This window comes from Rissa tridactyla, chromosome Z (genome assembly GCF_028500815.1).
Source record: "Rissa tridactyla isolate bRisTri1 chromosome Z, bRisTri1.patW.cur.20221130, whole genome shotgun sequence".
Taxonomy (NCBI): Eukaryota; Metazoa; Chordata; class Aves; order Charadriiformes; family Laridae; genus Rissa; species Rissa tridactyla.
In genome coordinates this window covers 47662489-47689009 of record NC_071497.1, presented here as the reverse complement: position 1 = coordinate 47689009, position 26521 = coordinate 47662489, and the positions used below count along the sequence as shown (strand labels likewise).

General features: G+C 39.8%; 1 protein-coding gene across 1 annotated transcript in view; it reads left to right on the top strand.

Annotated features, from left to right (window-relative positions):
• Window positions 1-18935: 18935 nt before the first annotated feature.
• The window catches only part of RORB (RAR related orphan receptor B), a 123874-nt gene continuing 116288 nt past the window's right edge, over window positions 18936-26521 (top strand). Inside the window, exons 1-2 of the mRNA XM_054185798.1 lie at window positions 18936-18944; window positions 19301-19409. Of these exons, the coding sequence (XP_054041773.1) occupies window positions 18936-18944; window positions 19301-19409 (118 nt within the window). The remainder of the gene's footprint in view (window positions 18945-19300; window positions 19410-26521) is intronic.

The following is a 26521-nucleotide window of genomic DNA, read 5'->3' as shown; positions in this document are numbered from 1 at the left end:
TTTCCTAGAGCATTTTATTTTGCCCGTGTATTCCTTCCAACTTTCCTCTTTCTGTCTCCTTCACTGAAGCCCATTCTTGCTCTTGGGTTGCCTCGAAACAGCTTAGGAACGCCTGGCCCTGCCAAGGAAGGAGAATGTGGACGCAGATGTCAGAAGGTCATTGCCTCTCAGCAGCTTTTTTCTGCAGGAAGACAGTCATTCACTGCTGCCTCCTCACTTCATCAACATTCCAATATGCTGCAGTTTCTCCAGAGCAAACACCAGGTTATTTGGGCACAGGTACTACCATCAAACCTAGCTCTTTCCTTGTCTGAGCTTTATGACCCAAACTATCATTTTAAGGTTTGTGGTGTTCTGGGGTTAATGCAGCTCTGACCAGACGTTATATCCTGACAGCCGGTCTTTTCAGCTGCTGTCGCTTTAGGTAAACATCGGGGTGGGGAGAGGTAATTCTCACCTAGTATCCATTCTTGTTCAAAGATATATTTCATTGCGACACTTTATACAATGATCCAGTGACAGACACTGTACCTAAAGCAGGGGTAAGTCACTAGACAACTTCTGCCATCAGGGCAGGGAAGAACATGTGGGATGAAATCAGGCTTCAGTAACACTTAAGAAAACAATGCATTTGTAAGAAAATATATCAACTATGCAAATTTTATAATGAAGTTGCAGTATTATAGAAAACACCAGTCTTTAAATGTCATGAAGTATTCACAGAAGTTGAGATTCCTTCTTTGTGGCTAGGGATTGCTTTTCAACTCACAAGACAGAGGAAATAATCAAGTATGGTTTTTCATTTTGATTTTTTCAAGTTTCTTGGTTATCCTGTCATGCATAATGCATGACATTCTTAGATTCTAAAACTAAATTGGCATAATTAAAGATTTTCAATTACTGAATATTGTTTCTGATTGTGTCAGGATTTTCTAGGGCTGCTTTTAAAACAATTTTACTAGTTTGGAAAAAATACACAGCTCTTAAATAATATTCTGTGGAAACAGTCTGAAATTTCAGGATGGTTACAAAGCTTCATAGGAGATAAACAGTATACTGTATGTGCATCCTTTCAGATTGCAGGCATAAAGAAATGGGAAGGAATTTAGAAAGTGAACCTTAAGTGAAGAATCTATGGGAGAAGTTCAGATTCCTGAGTCTGTCAATAACTCCGTGCAGAAGTCATAAAATAAAAAACTAGAAAGCCTTTCTCATGACTTACAAAAAGTTAGGAATGACTGGCAATGGACCATATCTGCTGGAGACAGATGAGACGAAGAAAACTGTGACCAATCTTGCTCCTATTGAATCTAAGAAATAAATTTTGGCTATGGGATGCATCTGGCTTCCTTTCATGCCAACAGAAATTAGCCATTGATATCCAGGGGAATGAAATGGGGCCTGTAGACACGGTTTGTTTTGAATATTTTCTATTCAGTAATTTTTAATGAAGCAACTAAATTAGGCATAACTTGCTACAGCTCTAATGAATATATTGCAAATGATTAAAATGATAAAACTATGTGGCCTTAAATGTTGTCTTAGAAGATTTGTCATCCGAAGAGCCTTGGGAAAGGTGCTAATGCAAGTGAGTATTCTGAAAGGCAATTTCTCATTATTTCATTTGCAGTGAAAATACATTTGCAATGATCTTTTTTTCTATAAAGTATTTGTTTACATTTCGAAGTAAAACAAAATTTATTTATTGTATTTTAAATCTTTTTGCCTGGCTTTTTCTAAACTTTTGTCTGAAGCATGCATCTGAAATGAGAAGTCCCATTAAAGGCTCCTTGAAACCTAGGATAACTACCATCTTACAAGAACCGTGGGCAGAATTGTACCTCTCAGTTTATTTAACTACTAAAGATATGCGATCGGTTTTTAAATATACTATAAATTGCTGTATGATACAGATCGTATTCAGATCAGACAGCTTTCCTGTGTGTTGTTTACCTGCTTCAACCTATAATGGTTTCAAGCATCCACACATTTTGGAATCAAGCATTTATAATTTGCCTTGTGCTCACTGAAGTCCATATATGTTAACTATATGTATCATTTTATTGCCACCATTACTAGTGCTTAGCAGACAATATTTCGTTATTAGAATGTTATTAGAATAAATTGCAAATTTAACAACTTGCTCCAGCTAGTGAAGAAGTTAGATCAAACATCATTATATACAGACTATATTGAACCAAGACAGAGGAAAAAACTAAAAGTCTACAAGGACTTCTGAAAATAGATAAATAAAAATTGCCACTCCATAAGGTAGAGAGAAAAGTATATGAAATTCAGGGCCCAAATTAGTTGGGTTTTGTAGACTCAAAAAAAAAAAAAAAGTTTTAAACAATATCAAAATCATATATAGAGAGAATAGTGGCATTTCATTTTCTTCTCCATTGTCAAAAGCGTCATATAAATTCCAAATAAAGGTGCACCAGTACTTAGTGCAGGAGTGTAAGGTATTCTGAATGCACTGCTTTGCAAGTAGTCAGGTTGTTATTTACCTATCAAAGTTTTGACTGGTGTTAAGATGTAGCTTTATAGCAATTAAGTTTAAAAATCACATTGGCATAGGCAAGAACAAGACGACTCAGAATATGAAAAAAAGAGTCCTTGCTTCGTCTTCAAATTCACCTAGCTTTTGTTCCTGCTGCTAGGTGGACATCCAGGAGAAAAAAAAAAAAAAGTGACTTGGTTGCAATACACCACGTGGATGGAATCTCCGCTCTTTCTCCCAGTTGTTTTTCTAGAGCCACATGCACTAGCCAGGAGCTTATTAATCCTTCACCCAAATTCCAAATTATATATTAGGTAAATTATACCCATCAGAAAGATGACATGAAGACCCCATGCTTTCTAACTTGCTTTGAAAGTGATGTGTGGGGGTTGTTTTATTGCAATTACCTCAGAAACTTCTGAGTGAGATGAACAATTTGAAGGGATGGCTGATGGGAAAATCCACGAAAGAGAGTCCTTGAGACAAACCTGAGTGCTGCCAACCACACCTGCTGAAATATCAATTCTAAAGAAAATATGCCAACGTAAATTCCTGGTCTTGTGAACTGGAAAGATGGATAGCACGTAACTGATATTGGAAGATATGCTGATATAAGTGGAGTAAAAAACAAGCAATTGGTAAGATTTTTCCGAGGGGGATCCTAAGAAAATGCCCTAAATGACTGTTAACAACTTTGCATGCAGTATATAAATTGCAAAAATACAATGGTCAAGAATATAAAAACCAACTAATACCTTAGGAATTCAGCATGATTTTTTTTTCAACTGACTCCGTCTTCATCACAGTAAATGCAGTTAAAATTCAACACAATCAGGTAAATCTAAACATTTTCAATATCGGTAGAGCTGATTCTTCATATCTTTCTCAGTTTCAGTTCAAACAGGTATTTTGAGAGAGGTTAACCACAAGAATTGCTTCCCGTAAACCTGTCACCTTGTCCCGAGGAGTAAAGCTTTGCCAGTTTGTACCAAGAGTGAGAACTTCACTTTGTCTCTTTCTATATCGATTCTTAACTTTTTCAGAGCAGAAGAGATCATAGGTATGATCTCTTCCATAACAGACCTAATAGAACTTCATCTGATAATTCATGTAGGAAAAGAATAAGTCTACTTTGTCAGGTCCATATTTAACTTAAAACTATCTTGTTTTGAAATATATCCCATTTTGATTTATGACATAGGTATTAACAACATTGTATGGATATCCTTCAGTTATATCAGGGGTTTCCTTTTTCGTTTTAGGTTTGGAGTTAGGAATTGTAATCCTTGGTACTAGGGACTTGTTTCTAAGATGACCCACTGAGATGCCTTGTGGTTGTGTTTCATGACTTACCATACAGAAAAAAAAAAAAAAAGAAAGCAAGAAAGCAAAGAAAGAAAGAAAGAAAGAAAACAAATATCGAGAAGATCCCACAGTTTTTTGGTTTGGTTTGGTTTGGTTTTTTTTCATGGGCAAAACATCAGCTAATTCAGAGGGGGAGTTACAAGTCAGGAAAAATCCTGCTTTCTGCAGGACCGTTTCTGCAGAACCGTCTGCTAGTCTTATAGAGGGAAAACAAAACTGCTTTTCGCCGTCCTTAATGGGAAAATGCCTCCCCACCAAACTTTCACATTCTTGCCGGAAAACGCAGTTCCCCGGTGACGATCACAGCGCGGTGAGCGCTTTAATCGTCCTCCCCAGAGATACACACACACGCGCGCACACACCAAAAAAAAAAAAAAAAAAAAAAAGAAAAAAATAACATGAAGGCACACGAGGGGTTTTTCTGCGCCTGTTACCTCTCTCCACAAGCTCCACCGCTCTGCAGACCAGACTCATTTCTCTACCACCGCACCCAGCCCCGGCTGCCGGGCGGGACCCTCCGGCAGCTCCCGCCGAGGAGCAAAAAGTTGCCGGGAAGGGGGCGGCGCGGAGCCCCGCGCGGAGTTGCGCGCCCCCTGCGCGGCCGGAGCCGGGGCCGGGGCCGGGGCGGTGGCGCCGCGGTGCCGCCCGCGGCCGCGGTGCCGGGCGGGCGGGCGGCGATTGGCGGCGGCGCTGACAGCGGGCGGGGCCGCGCCGGCGGCACCGCCCGCCCCCCGCTATAAGCCGCTTTGCCGCTTTCTCCCTGGGTCTCACTCCCGCTCCGCGCGTCCCTGTGGCTGCGCAGTGGAAATCCGCGCCGGGGAGCTGCTGAGGGGCGCCGGTGTCATGTGAAGGCGCACATGCTCCGCCATCCACGCACCACCCCCCCTCTCTCTGCTTCCTTCGCGTGTTTTTTTTTCCTAGCGTAACTCCTTTCCGTCCCCCTCCCCTGCCTCGCCATCAGCCACCCGCCGCCCAGGCGACCCCCGCAGGGGCTCCGCGGGCGGGCGCGGGGCGGCCGCCAGGGAGGAGGGCGCCCGGCGGCGGGCAGCCCGCGGAGCCGCGCCCCGCGGAGCCGCCTCGGAGGTATGGTTTTCCCGGCGGAGCAGAGCTACGGCGGCTGCCGCCTCCGCGGGTGCTGAGACGGGATTTTCCTGGTGCGGTTCCCGGGCTCCCAGCTTCATGACTGCGCGGAGCGGGGAGCCAACACCATGCGAGGTAAGCGGGCCGGGGAGGCGGGGGCAGGGAGGGAGGCTCTTCTCGGGGAAAACTACCGGGAAGGGGCCGGACAGCAGATTTCGTGGCGGGGGAGAGGGTCCGGGAGAGAAAGTTGATGGGTCGCGTCCCCCAGCCGGCGTCGCTGCTGCTCGCCGCGTGTTGCCCGCACCCGCGGCAGGGCGGGGGCACATCCCCGACGTACCTGTGTGAGAAACGGGGCTTTTCCCTTTCGCGTCGACCTGGGCCACAGCGGGCAGGGTGGGAGGGAAGGGGCAAGTGGTTGGCAGTGTCTGTGTCGTGGAGTCCCCACCCGCAACTGTCCACGGGGCGGCCTCGCCCTCGGCAGGTGGCCCGTAACGGCAGGACCCGCCTGCCTCTTGGTCCCGGGTCGCTGGCGGCACGGGGAGGGGCTCGCCCTTCCCTCCCTAAAAGTTGTTCTCAGGACTCTTTCGCTGGCTTCACTCAGCTCCCCAGCCGGCACGTCGCTTGAGGGGGGAAACCTTCCCCAGGGGGTTGCTAATGGGGCGGGAAGGGTTGCTCGGACCGGGACCACCTTCCCCGTGCCCGCAGCTCTCTTCAGCAGCCCCCCGAACACCCTGCGCAGCTCTATCTTGGAGGACAGCCAGAGACTCTCCCAGAACTTTCAGCCCAACCCGGTGAGGGTCCCGCCGGAGAGCACAGAGCATCCCCACCGACGGGAAACCCCCAGGCATAGAGAGCTGCCGGGGTTCTTGTCCTGAGGGTGCCGCTGGGGCTGGAGGGGGGCTGGGTGCTGTGACTGGCACGCCGGACACCTAAGTGGCTGCGGAGGGGTGTGGGAGACGTGGGAGCGCGTTGTTTCCGCGTGTCCTAGGGACAAACTCCGCTAAGCACCTTCCCCGGGTGAGGCGAGCACCGGCACCGCGACGAGAACGACCCTCGCCAGCCCCGCGCACCCACCCCCCATCTTCCACTCTACCTTTTACCTCCCAGTTCTTCAGTCCGGTTGTTTGTCTCACCCCGTGGCATGGTAAAAGGGCAAAAAGTAGTCTTTCCCGGGCGCGGAGGAGAGTGAGGAGGGGAAAACGCTCGGGGTTGACAGCGACATCGCGTGCAGATTTCTTGGGTCCCCGGCTTGCTTTAATGAATGGGGACGCACACGCTAGAAACAACTTTTAGCCAGGATTTCTTCTTGTGGGATATCGGCTCCTGTAGCTGTATGCGTTAACAGCGCTAACAGATCACGCGTGTGTCTAATTTTCTTTAAAGGAATTGTAACTTTGACATTTGCGCAGAGAAGCGAAAAAATTCTCTTTCCCCCTGCGTTCTTAGAAGATAGGGTGTTCGCTTTGGGGCATCTGGCAAGAACTTGCTGAACAGTATTTGCCTTTCATAGCAGCAACATGAAACGGAGAGAGAGAAAGCTCTCAATTCTGTAAACCGGCCCCTGTTGCAGCTTTGCTCCCCCCCCCCCGCCCTTTTTCTGGTGGGTGGTGTTTTTCGTGTCTGTTTTGTTTGTGTTTCCTCCCCACCACGACCACCTCCCACTCCGGAGCGCATCTAGTGCGAGCAGAGTTGATCACTGGCTGGGGGTTGTTTTGGGAACATGCCCGTCAGTGCCCCCCGGGCAGAAGCCCACTTTCCCCCGTCCCAGGCAGTTTGTCCACCCGAGCCACAGCCGCCCACTCTTCTCTCGCCCCCGCCCCCCATCCCCGCCTCGGGCCGGCCTCTTCTGCCCTGGAGCCCCCCTTGGCAAGGGCAAAGTGAAATATCGTTCCTCTCCTCTGAACCTTTCCTTTAAAAGAGAGCGGTGCCGGGCAGGGAGAGGGAGGCGGGTCTCCCCGCACACCTGGCGGGGTGTGCCCTGCTCCTCGGCCGCCCCTTAAACTGTGCTGTCCGATACTATCCGTGATGAGGTGCTGCTCTGCCCCTCCAATGCAGGTTTATATTTGCGTTATATTCAGGCTTACTCAACAGGGAATTTACGGGTGTGGGAGGGAAAGGGATGGAGGGAGGAGAAAAACAACAGACAGGCAACTTTCACCCTCGTGCAAAACTCATGTGCAAGAGGTTACTGAACTGATGCTTTACATCAGGTGTACGTCGAGACGAGAGCAGCACTTGACACCCCCTCAAGTGAAAAAGAACATTGTATGCTAATAGAGCATCTGTCCGTTGCATTTGTGGCTTTCCTAATAAAGGAAAAAATGCGTATCACAATTAACAGATTGTGAGCTTTCATGAATTAATGCTTTTAGACAGTTGTAAGCTTTCTTGTGAAGGTATAGTTGTTTTCAGCTATGTTATTCGCTCTTGGGTTTGAAGGAAGAAGCTCTCTTCTTGCACATGTGAGCTCTTCCCCCAAACTTTCCCAGCTGAGCTGTGATCATTCCAAGCTGCAGTTGATGCACTCAGCCCAGCGTGTCTGGGATGTGCGGGGGCTGCTGTGATTCCTTACCTGCTCCATGTTGGAGATGGAGGCCAAAGAGCTTCTGAAAATATCCAGCCTGTGTTACTGCCTGCTGCATCTCAAAGCACTGGGCAGTCACAGGGGCTGTCGGTCATCCCATCCCATGGAAGCACAGCTAGCTTTGAGGCACACCTCAGCTGTCATGTCACTACATCGTAGTCACTGGTCATGTTCTATCTAAAATAACCATTCCCTGCACTTCAAATCTTGGTTTAAATCCTTTTGAGGATACATAGCCGTGGTGACTTAGAGCAGAACAATATTCTGGTACAGGAGGCTGAGCACTTGTGCTTTTGGTACTCTCATTGTCATGGTAGGTCTAAGTGTTTCACTCTGAACTGGGAACAGAAGTTTTGGAGGTTGATGACTCTTATACCTATATTTTATAGAGGCAAACATAGGTGTAAAACAATGACATTTACAATGAGTGTTCAGCACAGTCTTCCTTCCACCTGTCCCACTCCTGCCAACATCCTGTGAAGGGGTTAAGAACATAGAAAGTGTATTACTCTATTTATTAATTTTAGAAAAAGAGGACTGAAAATGCACTGAAATTATTGTTCTGCTTAACTTAAAAGAAAATAAAACTTACTTTTTTTATCTTGTCATTTAATTTTTGTTAAACCAATTTGTAAAGTTTAAACCTCTTACAAGTTAATTAATTCTGTATATAATACAGCTGATGTACAAATATTAAAAAATTACCAAGTGGCAAAAAACCCAATGTTTTACTCTGGGCACATACTACCTGCACACACAAAAACCCCAAGTTCGTGATCACAATTATTTGAGTTGTGAAAGTGATATTAAAGCAGTTGTACAGTGTACCCCTTTTATTGAACAAGAAATATTTAAGCTTTCAGTGGGGAATCTGACTAAAAAGCTTTGTCTTTAATTCTTTAAAGAAAAGGAACTCCACAAACCCCTGAAGCCAAGGTGTTTGAGCAAGCTTTTCTGTGTAGTTTTCTCTTTTTAATGTCAGGACTGAGCAATGATACATATTACATAATGTTACATAGTTATTCTGTTTTCTTAGCATCACTGAAATATTTGTAAGTAATTAGGAAAGTGTGAATCAAACAAATCGTATCTGCAGTACTGCTGAGGGAGCTTATTAAGTAACATATACAAATAGTCTGGGTAACTGAGAAAGTTCTCGTTGATTTAATAGATGGGTGCAGGGAATCTTTATGCGTTCATTAAAGCAAAAGAAACTTATTTCGTGAGTTATTCCATGAAAAATAAATATGAATAAATTTGGAATACATAACATTAATATTCTAAAATATGTCAATGAACACAATGACTATTTAAAATGAAGGTGTTAAGAGAGGAGCAATACTGATTTCGACAGACTTAGGACCCTACCCCACCATAGCAAAACCTGTTTGTCATCAGAGCGTGTTGCATCCAGCTACTACTTACCCGAATGGTGTTATTTGACTTCATGGAGACTCCTTGATATGTGATGGAACACAAGCTTCTGGCATTAGGCCTTTGCAGGTCAAATTTTAACAAATGTTAGAAAATCATGAGTCAGTAGTAAACTATTACTGTGTTAGGTAATAAATACAAATGTGTGTAGTTAATATAGAGAGACACCGCTCTAGAATGAAAAAAAATCAAACCTGAAGCGTAAGAGCCTTTTTGTACCTCTGCAATACTTTTACTTTGAATTGCACCGTATTTACATTCCAAAGGGTATCTTGCATTTATCTTTAATTGTTGTATTATGTCACAGTGCTGGGGGCGGGAGGGGAAGGAAGTACATAATGAAAATTCAACAGTAGAAAACTACCTGTTTTAATATCATTAGAATTTTTACCATAGAAAATAATTTTTTTTTTCTGTTGTTTTACGTTGTTTTTTTTTAAATGAGACAATTGTTTTTCATGGATAGAAGTCTGGTGACCTGTGATATGACAGTTAATTTAAAAACTATGAAAATATCATGTGCATTAGCCAGAAACAGTTTATCTTTCATGGTATAGAAAATGTCTGACATCCACTATTGGCCTTTTACAAATATAGTGACAAGCAGTAACTAGGTATGATTTACCCGTTTGACAATACAGTCATGATTGCAAGTGGAGATCACTTAATTTGTGTTTTGTGATTAAAAACTGTATCAACATTTTTGGGGAAAATATACCAGGGGAAAAAAATGTATGTTCTGAGTAAACTGCAAGTGAGAATTTCTGTTTAAAATGTACTTATTCTAACTAGAGGAAAGTCTTCACGGTGCTATTATGGGTACTGCTATACATTATATTGATGTGTGCTTATCAAGAATTGTATGGATGAAGTACACCTTCAATAGTACTGTGTGTTATTAAACAGTTTCAGGAACTAGGATCTGCCTTAATATGGACACTGGTTACCTGATACAGGAAAACAAAATCAAATGACTGAAAGATTCCCTTCCTCTCAAGCAATGCAATGAATTCACAGAAATCAAGGTCTGTGCTATGAAATTGAAGAATGTATGCTTTGTAGCTGAAGACAAAAGACGCGCACAGGAGTAAATATTGATTGAACTAATAATCAGATGAATAGAAGGGAGCTTTACCGGTGCACCAGTATAATGGGTTGTGTTAACTAGCCCTTCCGTAGTCCATATGCTGCCCTTTCAACCCGCAACCCTATGTGTTGAGCTTTTAATGAGGGAAACCACAGGTGTTACAACGGCATCTATGGTAAATTGGGCTAAATATAATAGTTGTATAAATAACCAGTTGTAGTTACATAGAACAAAAGGGAAATTATTTAAAAGAAAACAAAAAAGAAAAGAAACTTCGAGCATTACTATGCAAGGATGAGGTAACAGTAGTGCATTGGTGGTTATGTATTTTTTTACACTTCTAAGACACTGTCCTAGATCACTTGCTGTTGAGCTTAGTAATAAACCTGTTATATCAACTTCAGCCAAAGCGTAAATTTTAAGAAACCTGATACATCTGAATTTAAAATCAGTTTCTTTAAAGAGCAGTTTTAACAGCTTAGAGCGTTTAGCACAGTTGGGGCTTTCCATAATGACTTTCATAGACGAACTATAGATGTCAAAATGTTGTTCTTTGTGCTTCATGTTTATAAAGTTCAGTGTTGTTCCTTCCGATTTTGTATGTAGTCTGGGCAAAGTCTGCAGTGCAGATCTGAAAATAAGACATCACACAGTGTCACTGGGGGTGGCAGACAGAAGGTGTCTTTTGGATTGTGCCGTTTTCCTGTTTGTTTCTAATATTGCTTTCATGAGCATATTAGAAACTGATTTATGCACAGGATTGAGAATAGAATACAGCTGTGATGGCCAGGTCCTTGTTTGACTGAACAACGCTTACTCACTTGAGTGGTCCTATTGATGAGACATTTGGCCTTCTGTATTTTTGCTGTGTTGGAAGTATTTTCTATAAAGCAGAAATGCTCACGCTTAACTTTGCCAGACGTATTCTGCTGGAAATTTATGCAAACAGAATGACAGCTGTTTCTGCCTCTGCTACAAGTATATAGGCTAATTTAGTTTGACATAAATGTTGTTATTAAGCTGTTAATGACGAATTATTTTGATGAATTGTCAATTACCATGCATCTACAGAATTTTTAAGGAAGATCAACGCTTTTATTGCTGCACAAAAATGCAATAAATTTTAAAAATCATATGTTTATCTGGATCTGGATCATGGAAATTTAAAACCACATACTCATTAAAGAGTAAACGTCAAGTAATTATGCTTGCTTGACAGACAAACTCATTTTGAAAAAGTTTTCCTGTTACCATGGGCCTTGTTTATGCGAGTAGTTTGGTTAGATTTGATGGAGCTACTCACATAAATAAGGCAAACTGAATTTGAGGCTGTTTGTTCTGTGTCGCTTTGAAACCCAATGACTTGGGATTGTAAGAAACAAGAATGATTATAAAGGCTTACAGGAAATCAACATCATAAGAAGCACGCCATGTTAAAAAATCTTCTGCCCTGAAATTACAATAAAATCACCTTCCACTCCAAACTGCTTACTGCTCTTTGGTGCTGGAATATAGCTGTTGGCGTGGCTGGAAATTCATAATTGCCAAAAAATACGCTACTTATTTTCTCAGCTAATGCTGATATATAAAAGGTATTGAAAAACATTGTTTTTCTGCCAATTATCAATAAGGTACTTTGTTTAATTGTTATTCTGATTGCTGCGTTGCTGGTGGTAAATTGTGGCCAAATCAATCTTTAAGTAAAGATGAAGAAAATACATCTATTTGTAATGTATTTAGACCTGAATGTGCTAGACAGGGTAATAAGTGTTTTATCATGGCTAAAAAAGCAGTATAATTTTAAGAGTCATTTTGACAATTATTATAAAGTCAGTCTCTAAAGCATTCTGTCTTCTTATAGATGTTCTTGAGGTGGTCTCACAGTTAACTGATTCCTTTTAATTATGCATGGTCACTTAGAAAGTTTCCTGAACACAAAAACCACCTTTCACACTAAAATTATTCTTTTTATGATTCTTATTTCTGCTTCATTAATCCATAAGTAGCCATAAGTGATTTTATCCTTCAGAGTAACATTTCCAAACAAGACATGCATTCCCGTTGTATTTAATTTTTTAACTCTCTGAAGCAATCCGTTAGACTTAAAATATCTTTACTCTTGCAAGTAATACGTATTTTGATTTTTTTGGAGTGAAGGTGTTCATGGGGGGAAGAAAGCTAAATCAAAAGACAAAGCAGAAGTTGTTAAATTGCAGTTCAGTCTACTGTCAAAATAATGAGCTGTCAAGAAGGTAGCATATTATGTTTTGGAGCAGGTTGTTGTTGGTCTAAGATGAAATTATGGATCTCTTAAAATAAACTTCAAGTGTAAAAAGTGAAGACAAGGCTTTTTATAAATAATCAACTCTTAAATTACCATTCCCACTACAACAGGAGGTAAAGTGTGATAGGCTTTATGCAAATTGATAGTTTGAGGAGGTTAGGTTATTTAGTGTGCGCTACACATTCGAATGCGTACACTTGTTTGAAAGATATTTGGAAACTATAGACCCAGTCCCGGAGTTGCTGGCATGTTTCTGTTTGTTAACTATCAGAGTGAAAAACTGTGGAGCAAACCATTTTCCAAAAGATTTATTTGAAATAATCTTTTTTGGAGGAGGACAGCTCAGTGAATGTACTGTATGTGAACTGTATAAGACTGAGTTTAACAAAATTAAGGATAGTATTTTTGTTAAAAATGTTCTTTAGAGACATTCATGTGAGTTGTCTTCTCTTTCCTTCTTGAAAAACATGCCTGATGATAAACTGCTGCCAGTTAACTTTTTTTTTATTTAAGAGCCTGCAACAGGAGTGCTTTTTGGAAAACCTAATACTACACTGCTAGCACATTTTTCCTTGATCGCTTGTACACTTCAGCAGTGCAGCACCAATTTTGCCTCTCAAAACAACATGGAAAAATGAAAGTTAATGTTATATTTCAGGTCCTGACTAAGTAGTGAAACAGGTGCTCTATTGTTCCTCTTCCTATTTGTCTGTTTGGAAGAAGAATGAAGCATCAAACTGGCTATGAAAAGCATTGCTTACTTCAGTGTGCATTGTTTGGGGGATTTTGTACAATATTTGGACAGTGAACTGTATTTAGTATTTAATTGGAATGAACTGAAAGAAAGGAGAACCCATGCACAGGAACTGAGGCCAGATATTCAAATGCAGTGGGAGCACAAATATGAACAAACGCAGCACAGTCTAGTGGCACAGAGAAGTAATGGCACTAGAGAAGAAATTTATTAATAAGGCATGATGCCATTCGATGATTTCATCTTTGTGAAGAAAACAAACCTTTATTTTGGAGAAAGTTCCACCAATGGCCCAGCAGAGATTCTTGTAGTTTGTTTAGGAATTTATATTAAAATTGTCAGTTTTCTTTCAGTGTATTTGTGAAAATTGTACAAGTACTGATTATTACTAGTGTATGTCAGTAACTCAGACTTCTCCTTTTAATGACACTAGCCATTCTCTCTATGCCAATACATACAGAAATGGAAATGTGATATAGGAAATATCAGCTTAACTGTTTTTTTAATGTATTGAAACCTATAATATAAATCACATTATAGATGCTATGCAAGCAGTAGTGCACCAGTAACCTTTATTAAGTGTCCCAAGTAGAATAGTGGGAGATTTGCATTGAAAATTAATGTTGCTTTCTATTGTAAAAAGTAAAAGATAGCAACATTTTTACTAAATTTTCTCATTCAAAAAACTACCTATTCTAAATAATATAAATTTCTCTCTAAAATCGTGAGTATTAAATAGTATGAGCTACTGCCACACATAGGTCAAAGAATTATCATTTATTTGAATTGGATGGACTTTACTGAGGAATCACAATTGTTAATATATACTAGTTTCCTCTTAGCCATAGCCAATTTTGGAAAATTCAGATTATATTAATCTCTCAAATGATTAAGTAGGAATAAGGAGGAAGATTAAAATAACAATGTCAATAGAGGCAAAGTATGGTTGATTAACAGCCATTGAGAATAACTCAAATTGTTCCACAGCTTAAATAATGTCAACATCATGTTCCACTGCAATTTGCAAAGCACTTCTGCATGCTTATGAAAGTAAATTCCGCATTCTGAACTGGCTGAGAATAAAGGCATTACCAGTGTTGTGGCAGCTGTTGCACTATTAAAAATGAAACTTCAAAAGTATCTAGTAACTACCATAATGTAGCCATAATTTAATTAATAATTAATGTATTACTAAAAAAAAAAAGGAAAGACATTGCAGAAAACTTTGCATGCACTATCTACTCTGACATTTTGAGAAGCAACAATCATCACACAAAGATTTCTGGAGAAACTGTTCATACGTGTCAGTATATAAGCTAATGTATGTTACAGTATATTAATCAACGGAGTGAAATCTGTCTGTAGAGCTGTGGTTCATCCAAGCTGTATCTTTAATTTTGAAACAGAATTCCCTATAGACTTGGCTGGAACATTTTACTGTAAAACTAATGGTACAATATGGCTCATTGGTTGTTTACAGTCGACTGATTTTCAGATGATGGGAGAGCTAAATAACACTATCACTTTGAGTTCAGCATCTACGTGGGGAGAGAACTTGCACTGTCTCAATTCAGGTGCCTATGCTGAGGTTTCTTTTTATCATTTTTTATCATTGATTTGAGTTTGCCAAAATTCCAATATTTATTTTTGTAAAAGACCATTTACCAAGATGTGTTCTAAATCAGCAATTGCTACAAACTCTAGTGGGAGTGCAATAAAGAGCAGGACACCAACTAAGACCTTTTACAGACAGCTATTTTCAGGCTTCCAGAGAATTTAGGAGAAAAAGATTGTGCCAGCTGCATCATAAAACTGAAGGTGAGAAATACACGGTTTCAATGGGGAATTTAAGCAGGTGCCAGAGAAAAAGGGGAGGGAAAAAATATGGTGAATTTGGATAAACAACAACCTAAATAGAAAGGGTGCTGTTTTGAAAGTGAGGGAGAGTGATGTGGAAGTAGGTGGAAACGTAAAGGAAAACAACAGAATATAAAAAGTAAGAGTGAGGAGATGGAAGGTTTTTTTGGTATTAATAGTCCTGTACTACAAAGGGCTGGACTTTTCAATTTACACTTATTGCAGGTGGAGTTAACTACAGCGGGCATGCTGTTAGAAATGAGAAAGAAAGAGAGAAGTGGAAGTAATAGAAAAAAAGAAGTGAAATAAGGAAAAGAACGAAGGTACAATATGAATGTATTCATTGCACTACTTTCTATTACTTGATGTTGCCTGTAGATTTGTTGTAATGGGACTTCAAACAATTTGGTATTCAGCTAAACGCTAACATTAGACATTCGCTCCCATTCATGTCACTATGTATATCCAGAGCTACGCTACTCAGGAGTGCTGCAAGTTAGAACATCGCATATACAGTTACGTAAGCTGTCTGTACAGGCTTGGCATTCACTACACTTCAGCCAAGTTAGTCATTTGCAAAATTAAAATGTCACTTCCAAAGTATGTCCAAACCTGATCTTTTTAAACTCTGGATCGAATCAAATCAGAGAGGGGGCGGTTCTATCTGTTATTTTTCTTTCCCTCATTCTTTGTCTGTATTTTTTTCAGTCACTTTTGTTAAAGAGCAGTACACTCAGAGAAGTCTTTAACACTAAACTTCTTTCACTTGTTAGAAAATGTGTAATTGGTTCATTAGACCACGCATCATACATGCCCATGTATTACAGAAAGATGTTTTGTTCTTTTCCCCCCTTTGTTCCTCTTACTTTATCTTTGTTTGGGCTATGCTGTAGGGAAGAAATAAACAGTTTGTTAAATCTTGGCCTGACTACATCTCCATCATGTACCTCTATTACATTTGTATGCCTGTAGCCTTGGAGATAGAAGAGGTGCTTGAGAGATGATTCTCTGCTTCCCTAGTACTGCTTGGTTGCCAGTACCTTGCTCTTTCTCTTGTCTGGCAAAAGAATTTGCCTGTGTCTTTGGATTTTATTTTTTTTTCCGAACGATCTGTTATGTAGAGTTCACCTAATTGATATAATAGGCTTTTGGAGACAGTGGAAATATGTAGCAGTAAAGAGATAATGTCTTATCCGATTGCAGCAAAACATTTGTTTTGTATGATGGAAATAGTGCCTTTAGATCTTTTCTCCATGCTCAGAAGATAAACAAAGATTGCTCTTATGATGCTCTCCATTTCTCCAAGACCGGGGTGATTTTTAAGTATATAACCTTGACTAACTTTTCCTTCTGTAGCAGCCCCACAGAGCTTATTACAGAACCAAACAATCGCAGAAATCTTTATAACCAGAAAGAAAAAGGAAATCTGAATTTTCGGAAAACTACTCTGTTAGCGTAGGAGGTTCATTTACATGAATTTTCTGCTTTCTCACCTCCCCCCTGTAGTTTTCTGTAAGTCCTAAGCATAAAACAGGCAGAGAGCCAAGCTGTCATCTGTTAACATCTATTTCATCCTTTCTTAGGATCAGTTGAGCTAGAGGAGTGTATATGTCTCAGAGGAAAATCTTTATGCTATTACTGAAATGTTTAGGAATGCATCAGATTTTGACCCAGTGTTAACCCACATTATCTTTTGGGCAGAAATGAGCAGCAGGATAAAATAATATCAGGCAGGCAAATGGTATTAAATGCATATTGTGATTTTTCATAATCGTCAAAATAGCATTTTTGATATATGCGTCGCTGTGGAACAAGTCAAAGGATGAACTTTTAGTTTACTGTAAAGAATAATATAAATTGTTTAGGAATTATTTTTCACTTAGGAATAAGACTATTTCTGTGAAACTACTGATCACTGTCTAGAGGCTGACTATTAGGGTATTTTAAGCAGTACTAAACCATTAATATTCTACTTACTGCTCAGGAAGGTAACTTAAAAGGTTTCCTATTTTAGATGTAGGTATAAATATGTTTCATGAGGGAACAGGTGCTATTTTGATACATTTATGCATAGAATGGTTGAACAATTACTTAAAAATTAAATAATATTATTTTCCCATGATGTGAGTTTAAAAAAACATCAATTTCCAATAGAACATGTATTCACATCCAAGCATACAAACTTACCTTACATATCTATGTATTTTTGTAGTTTATAATGAAGAGGGAAAAGACACTTTCCAGTCTTTTTGGATATCAGATTTCGCTCTTAGAGCTAACCAGTCATTCTGATGCGTGTTTATTTGCTTTGTTTTTTATTGTAGTTGCATATTACCTTTTAGATTATTATTTAATTTTTTTGTGCTGCATTAATTTAAATCCCCACCTCCCCTAGTTGTCAGTTACTTGTTGCTTCTTGGTACGTTTCATATTCTTGCAGTCTTCGTGGTACTTCATTTTGTGAGTTGCTTCTGTCAGAAGTATACTTTCACTGGCAAACTCAATAGAACACGGCCATTGAATATGTGTTTAGGCTGGACCTGGAATATGATCCTTCCACTCTGTTCCTTAGACTCACTAGAAAGGCAGGTTGAAGAAGAGTTTGTAATTGTCCATTCTAGACTAATCTGTAGTTACACGCACTGATGGATGCTTTCTGTAGTGACATATACCAACTAGTCATGTACAAGACAGACAGAAAAAGTGTGCTTAAGTTAAGTCATTTATTTATTTTCTTCTCCTGCATGACTGTTTCTACCTATGTGAGAGGTAATAGTTCCCCTTCTATTGCAAGTACAGTCAGCATCTTTGTACGGTCAAGGAAAAGGAGCAGAAAGCTTTTGTGCAATGGAATTTTGCCAAACCAGTTAAATTAGAACTTTCCCAGGGGTTTTGCTATCTAGTGCCTTCATATGCGATGTATTCTTTACTTGAAAAAGGTGCCAGAGTGATGGCTCTTCTATACCCTGCAGAGATTTAGGACCTTTTGCTAAAGGGCTTTTTGGCACGTGAATAGTTGCGTGGGTGAGGTGACTGATGTGCGGTAGTCCTTGTCAGGCTGACCTGACAGAGGTCTGGGGAGCCAAACTGCCCACAGCACTGGGGCTGTGTCTCTCCCATGCCATTTCCCTGTTGTGCCTCAACAGTGACCTTGAAAGACCCTTTTCCCGTGGCCGTTATAACCTTGGCCTTGCTGCTGACAGTGCCAACAGGGGTGCCAATTAGTGCTATGTGGTGGGTTTTGTTTTTCCTTTTTTTATGAACAAAGTCCATTGAGGCATGGATTGAGACCACCAGCTTACTTCACGCAGGCCACCAAGTTCTATGGCATTTTTATTTTGCTCAGTCACTACCGACCTGGCGTTGAACCTTCATCTGTAATCTGTAGACAGTCGCTGTGTCTAACATTAATTTGAAATTGTTTCACTTGGTAGGAGAAGATATTTGCTTCTGAAGTAAGATATGTTAATAAAGCATAGTATTATGTAACAAATGTGTAAAATACCTGAACTTGCTTCTTGTGGTTAGATACTGAATTTGAGTCTGCTTTTACGAAGTTCACAAATTTTATAAAAATTCTGAAGAATTGACCAGGTGTACGAAAAGGGTGCAGCAGGAATGATAGGAGCATTGGAATTTTATATCAAATAAAGAGAATCTTGTGTGTTACAATAAGCTTTGCAATCTAATATAAAAACTTGAGAGTCTCTATTCTGTTATGGGCTTCTCGTAAGTGATCTTAGGACATTTCTAGTTACTCGGGCCTTTCTGTCAAAAATATTTAGAGCATATTCTGACATATTCCAGACATCTAAGGTTTCTGAGATAGAAAATTGAGCTGAAAATAGAGTTGTTCTTTAGCATTGCAGGGAGCCCAGGGTGAAGTCGGTTGTTCTGAAACATTCTGTCTGTCAGCAGAAAAGTTACTTTACAGGAATCTTGATTTCTTTTTTTAAATATATGTGAACAAGGTTTTCTCAATGGCCAATGGAAGTGGTAAGCACTACTTTCCATTTAAAACTATAATGCCAAATTTCAAGTAACACACACATATATGTGAGTGTATACTAGACTTGTCAGTGGGATACAACATTCTTGATTTTATGTTTTTGCAGTATTTCTAATATTTTAAAATTTTAAAAGACTTCATTCTTTTATTTTCATAACTGACCTGGAAATACATTGTACAATTCAGGTTTTGGTTGGGTGGTGGTGTGGTTTTTTTTCTCATCCCTCCTAGTGAAAGCCGTGATTCCCTCATAGTGAAGCATAAGTGTGTCTGCAACTTTAAATCCTGTGGTGATGAAGCTAAAGTTGAGGAAATATTAGAACTTTGTTATTAGCAACAGTAGACGGGAAAGCACAGGAAGAGCAGAACTGGCTTGTTGTTAAGTCATAATAAGGCTGCAGATTGGACTGTGGATATATCCTCTTTAAATAGCTGTCCGGATGCTGAAAAGAGTAAGTATTCTATTCTTATTTATTTTGAATGTATATATCCATGAAGAGGCTGTAGGAGGAATCATGTAAATGTTGAAACAGCTTAGCAAGTTATGCCAAAAATGATTTTAATTCCATTTCAGTAAATTCAGCTGACTACATTTCTGAGAAAGAGTGAAGGCTCTAAGGAGGAGGGGGGAGTGTATGAGTGAGTGTGAGTGATTTTGTGAAGCAGGGGTAAAGAAATTCGTGTTAAAGATGAGAGAATTGGGGGAGGGAGACACTTTAGCCTTTCCTTTAAGTACATCTCCCTCCTGAGTACATTTACTTCCATCACAATGGGCTAGAAGAGATCTTTGTTTAGTGGTGCAGTGCCCCTGAGACCTAATTTAGCTTTTATAGCAAATTCAAAAAGAGACAGAGTGAGCAAGAGAGACCAGAACAAAGATATGAGTTTGCACCGCGAATATTGATACTTGTGGGTTGCTTCTGTAAATCCTTTAAAAGAAATTCTCGTAGAAATGCTGACTTGGACTTTCTGCAAAAGGAAGGCTGAACTTTAGATATGCACATTGTTTCATTATTCAGCTGTGATAATGAGGAGACAGTATAAATGTGTGTTGTAAGGCAGCAGCAGCTTTGTTACTTTTAAATAACAAGGAGAAAGCCATTAAAGTCAAGTACAAATGCATCAAAAATTAATTTTCTTCTGAAAGTGCATTTATTTATTAAGTCATACTGTTGGAAGCATATATTGTATCTAGTTCTGTGAACATTACAAATATATTTTCAGGAGTCTCAAAACTTAACAATTCTGTGATTCTGTGACTTTTTTTATTCCTTTGTTTGAGTGACTTCTCTTTGTTTGAGAGTTTGGAGTAGTTTCACTTTCTTCTAGCATGTAATTTTGCAAAGCTCACCTTTGCCCCCTGGATTTAGGGCCGCCATGATGTTTTTGGATATTTTATTTTTTTCCTGTATTTTACAAGTCTATATTTTCATCATGAATGGAGTTTTATTACGTGTTCATGTAACCCCATGAATCTTACTCAGTAGGACCCATTTCCATAGAGTCTTGACATCAGACCTCTGCTTTGCCAAACTACAGATGTGCTTTGTGAGTATCACTATTTTAAAAGTACAATGTGAAATAAATTCAGATGTGGGGGGAATTTGCTTTGGAGTAATGTTCTGTTCTATTATCAACACACAAATGTTGCCTTGACATCTAGAGTTATGGACAGTTGCGGAAATATAGTTTTGGTTAAAATGAGATGAGATTAAATGGATCACCCATTAGTTGATTTAACTTGAGGTTTTGTTGGTACTTTTATGGCTGATCCAGTTGTCCTGCAGGTTCATATTTTACTTGAACATTTCCTTCAAAGAGTGTTTGATAAATAAAACATAGGCTTGTCAACAACATATGGAAAGCTGATTTGAGTCAGCTCAGAAGTATGCATTTAAAAATGCATACTTTAAGGAAGTCATATTTATACTTTATTTATCATCTAATTTTGACAGGTTTCCTGTTCCTTCTCTGAAGACCACTGGCTAGTAAATATCCTACTTCCACAAACTCGTGCCCACAGAGGCGATCACTCGTTTATGTCACATCGCCTGGCTGAAACTTGTTGTGGCTGTTGCTGGGCAGCCCGATTTGCACCAGCCAATAGCACCGTGTAATTCCCCTCAGCGCAGAATTAAAGGTCTGGACATATAGCTGGTCTCTTCAGCTGGTCAGCCCCAGCAGTGAAAGGAAAGACTTCGAGCTCTCTGCTGTGCTGTGCTGATTCCTTTAGGTTTTGTGTAATAAATTCAGGCTGGGTATCTTAGAAAAATATTTAAACAAATAATTGAGCTGCTTTTTTTTTTCTCTTGTATAAATCAGTTTGGACAGGAAGCTTGCAGTGATGTTTGCTTCCTTCATTTTCCAAAGAGATTTTATCCCCTCTGTGGTGTGCTGAGGACAAAAACAACTGAACACGAACAAACAGAAAATCCCCTTTTAATCTATGGTGTGATTAGGAATCCCTCAAAATGATCCTATGCCAGTGTTCTCTTGTGCCAAGGAAGGAAGCGTATGAGAAATTTTCAGAAGTAGTTTGGGATCTGCATGGAAATATTACATCTTAAGCACAATGATCTGAGATTAAGCAAGAAGCTGTGGGACCAACACGTTACCTTGCCATTTTAAAAAAGGCTATTTGGGCATGTTGAGGAGTTAGCTGGGAACTCAAAAAAAACTAGGAAAAGAAAATGTTTTGAGGACTACGTCTTGATGTGTTGAGTCACGTCTGGAAAAATGGAATTGGCGAAAGCAGATTTTGGGGTGGTATCATTTGTTAAAATTTAAGTTAATTCTACTAACTTGGTTTAATGCAGAGATTGAAGAAGCATTTTTGTATACATGTGGTTATCTTGCCTCATGAAAATGTAAATACTTCATTTTTGCCCATCACGTTTGTGGGAAGGAAAGGTAGGATTTAACTGTTTAATTAATGTTTAAAAATATTTTTCTTGTTTTATCCCTCTACACTCTCTTAACATAGATCTTTCTACCAAAGATAATGCAGAACTGGCCTCTCAGAATTATACTGATATCAGCTTTGCTGTTGCTTTACTAGTATCTTCATCCAAATTCTGATAATAAACAAGATTAACCTATTATTTAGTCTTGCTGTGAGGAAACATTACTGTAGAAAGAAACATAGAGCACAGAGCGAGCAGTACATTTTATAAGGTTTTCCACAGCAACACAGTGAAATTTATTACAATTTGTGTTCTGATCTCTGTTGCAGGCACACAAATCTGTAGTTTCCCTTCATTTGCCAAAGTGTTACTGTAGAGATTTTTTGCAAAGTATTTTGTTTGATTATAAATGTGTCCACGGACTTTCTTCCTCACCAAGTTCTGTCCAAATGCAAAACATGCTCCTGTGCTCTGGAAAGAAAGAGATGCCATGTTCCCATTTTTAGGTAATCGTTTGATTCCTGGGCCATGTCCAGGTTGTTCAAGGTCTCCTAAATAATTCCAGAGGTTTCTTCTACTCTTCCAGTGTTTCCAGTTGACGGAGATGATCTCTAGGGCACCATCAGGCTGGATACTTAATTCATGAGTTCTCAGAGCATCTTTAGCATGATCCTAAGAGTTATTACTCTTCGTACCCAAACCGGCTGCTCCATGTGAAACCCCATATTGTGTCTTTGCTGTCTCATCTCATGCCATTATCCATCCACTAGGGGTTCCTTCATCATCTCCTTGGCCACTCCATGTGGACTTCACATCACTGGAGGTCAGCATAATTCAGTAGCACTAACGGGACTTGGCATAGAGGGATGAATGGAAGAAGTCAAATGTGAGTACATGCACACAGGAGAGGATGAAAATTTGGAGCTGAGGCTTTTCCACAGGACAGTGAATCAAGAGAGAGGGATTCCAGGATAATATATGCACTTAACACTCAGCAAAGGCCAACAAAGCTTATTATTGACAAGGACCAAGTACATTGTCTCTCCTCATTCAGGCAGTAGATAAAAAAGTACAACTCCTCTCCTCAAAAAAAAAAAAAAGCTAAACAAAAATCTGCTTCTCCTTAAAATTCTCTGTTTTGTTTTGTTTTTTTCTTTTCCCCAAAGCTGCTCAAAGCATTGGATAAGGAATCTCTTCTTGGCACATCACGTAATGCTATGAAACTCAGCACTTGTTGAGAAATGAGACTGAAGCCATGAAGACTATGAAGTGAAGTTTTCACGAAAAGTGGACAGTAGCAAAATAAACATCTTCCACTGAGGCCTTCTACAAGAAGACTCTTGTATTAGTTGTACGTCTGTGTCCACAGCAGTTGATCTTAAAGAAACTGTGACTGGCATCAAAGATGGACACATCTCACTCCAGTTAAAAATGAGGGTTTTCTTTTCAGACACTAAGCCTGCATGAAAAAAACATGGGACAGCCCGTCACCAAAAAGCATTACAAGCAAACACTTCTTATGACCTAAGAGCAATTGCAGTATTCCCAACCCGCATGTTTAGTGTCTAGTTTGTCTCCAGATTGGTATGCTAGGGAAATGTTTTTGAAGGTTATGTTGGTCAGATCTGAGGAAGATCCTTGTTGGGAGCAAAACCATGTCAAATACTGTGAAAATCATTTAAATCATCTTTCCTCAATTTTGCAGAGGCAACATGAATTCTGAATTTTCCTGAGTCCCAAGATACAGGCAAGAGGGAAGGATGGGCATCTCTTTTGTTCTAGCAGTGCAGCCCAAATTATGATGAGCTTAACGTGTACCAGGGTAGGTCAGGCTGTGATTATGGTCAGTCACATCAAGACTTCTGGATTGGCTACTTGTTTAATCAGAAAAGATGGAGGAAAGTAGGAGAGAGACCAAGGTGAAGAGGCAGGTCGAGTGTGGGTAGATCAGGTGCCGTAGCTACAAATCAGTCGTGGAATTTTTTTCTGTATCTGTTTAGCCTATTGTTTGAATTCCCTCAAGTGCTACCTCTGAGAGTACGTGAGAGAAACAAGATTGCAAAATGCCATACAAAGTCCCTTTCTTTTCTTATATTCTATGGGAAATATTCTCTGTATCGTCTCTATCCCTAAATAGTCAAGTTGTTAAGGGTATCCAGTATTTTTCCATCAGACGAAACCTAAGAGCTGCACTAAAAAGTTGCTATATTCTTTGCAGGAATGGTACAATATCTGATGGGGCATATTTTGGTGCAATTGTTCTGTGAAGGCCATCAGATGAATACTGGTGGCTTGATTTCTGGGCTACAGTAATGATCTTAGAGGGAGGAAATCCTCAAGTGAAGTCAGTGTTACCCTTGCCTTTGCCCAGATTTCAGCCATCTCCTGCGCAGACATTTCAGGCTATGCCTCAAGTCTTTCTGAATGATCCTGCTTGGGAATTGGTGTTTAATTTTGTAGCTGCAGACAGAGCCCAGGAAAGACTGTGGCAGAAACAGAGGTGTTTCTTGGGGTCACTCTGTGGATGTCACAGGCAAGCAGTCTGAAGGCTGCACCTTGACAAGCGTAGGTAGGCTGAGCAAATGGTGCTTCCAGGTATGGCCTAAGGCAGAGACAGTATGGACAATGAGGAGGTTTTGCCCAAAGAAAGCTTGCCATCTTTGTTCTAATAGGACAGTGTAGATGCAGTTTAGAAATATGATTTGTTACTTGATCTTTATATCACACTGCTGTATAATATCTTAGATTCTTGAGGTTTGCAAACTGAGTGGGACTTGGTGGGATAGTCATGGGATGCTTGTAGAATATACTATGGTTGACAGACATGTTCTGACCCACTAAATCCAAGTAGAGAATGTTGAAAGCGCTGTATGTCAGAACCATACTGAAAGATGTAGGTATTAGTCTAGTGCTGACCTTCATATAGCTGCATGGTATAGGTTCTGCTCCTTTTCTTCCTGTGAGCGGAAGATCAGTTAAGCATTTCTGAAGTTAAAGTAGCAAAATTAATGTTCATACAGAAGGGAATTGCATCGACAAACATTATATTCACCTGCTAAGTAAAACATGAAGAAGGAGGTAGGGAAGTAGTTCTGTAAGTCTGCTGTCTGTAAGAAACAGTTCCTGAATGTTTTTCAGGATTTCCAATTCAAGACAAGGTCGCTCTGGTAACAACGAGTGTCATTAGTAGCCTTATCACTTACCATCACATGATGATTTTGTGATATCCCTTCTAACCAGAAAAGGTCAAGAGGAACAAATGTGTTAAAAGTTTCTGAAGTGCACACTTGGAAGTCAAAGCCTTCAGATAGGCAGGAGGTGCTTGTGCCCCATTTGCACTCTCTTTTGTGATTCTTCTGAGGACAATGCTGTTTCTGCTGAAGTTAAAGAAGTCATTAACTTGGCTCCTTCCCAGCCCTAACTGTAGGAGAAAGCTGAAAAGGATAAATTAGGGCAAACATGTTTTCTTGCTCACCTGTAGCAAAGCATTCTATACTGCAGCCAACCCTAGTGTGGACCACACCATGTCAATCTGACAGACAGCTTTGCCACAGTTGCTTACAAACTCAAATAGACAATAAATAATAATAACAACCTTTTCTGGTGCTTTCAACCTCATATAAGAAAAAATAGATTCTACATTGCAAAGTTTTCATTTTTCTTTCTTAATGCATCAGTTATTTCTTTCATTACTTGTTCAGCTTTTTTGTCCTTTTGATTTTCTTAATTGTTACTATTGTTAGTATTTTATATATTCTTCCATTTCTTCTGGGTTTCTTCTTTTACCTGTATTTCTTTTCCACTAGTGTCTTCCTTTCACTCGACTTTTCCACATTCTTCTGTTTTCGGCTGTTTTTCACTCTTCATTCTCCAAATATCAGGTTTTCTCACTGAGGGATTATTCCTCCTGTATAGTAGAGCCCTTAAAAATCACAACTTTTCACTAGTCGTAGCTTTTAACAGTCATGTTGTCTAAGCCCCTCAATCTCCAAAGGTCATGGATGTAATTTAGGCTTTCTAATAAGATTAAGTTAGTCTCTTCTTAATGTTTTCACCATTGAGGGTGTGCCTGCAAAATTATTCATTACCTATCACGGACAATATTACTGTTTGGTAGGTTTACAGCTCATATTGCATCCATGAAGGTTAAACATATTGTAGAAATTACTGACTTCACTATAATGTCTTACTGATTGTGAAGGTAAGTTTTTGCTGGGGAAAGTACACTAGTACTTTTTTGATGCCATAAGAACTTAGATTATTATCCACCAAATCATTATAAATGCAATTTAGTGCCTGTGATAGGTGCTCAACTACAAAACCGTGACTCTAAAAGTCACCTCTTAGCTACATAATATTTAATCTCTGTAAGCTCATTTGCTTTTAACATTTAGGTTTCTCAGAAATTAAAATTTCCTATTTTTTCTGCCTTTTTTTGCATCTCCATTTTGTACTCTTTTTACAGTGCAGAGAGCATTTCTCTACCTGTGCTTTTTTGAGGGTCAAATCCATAAATATACAAGGATACACGTAACAGCACAGGCTGTATACTGAACACAAGTGGAGCAGGATATGATGGAGGCTTTTTATCTATTAGGGCAGAGTTACGAGTACTTCCAGAGGACCTTTGATCATGTCAGAAGAGTACTGTAATAACTCTA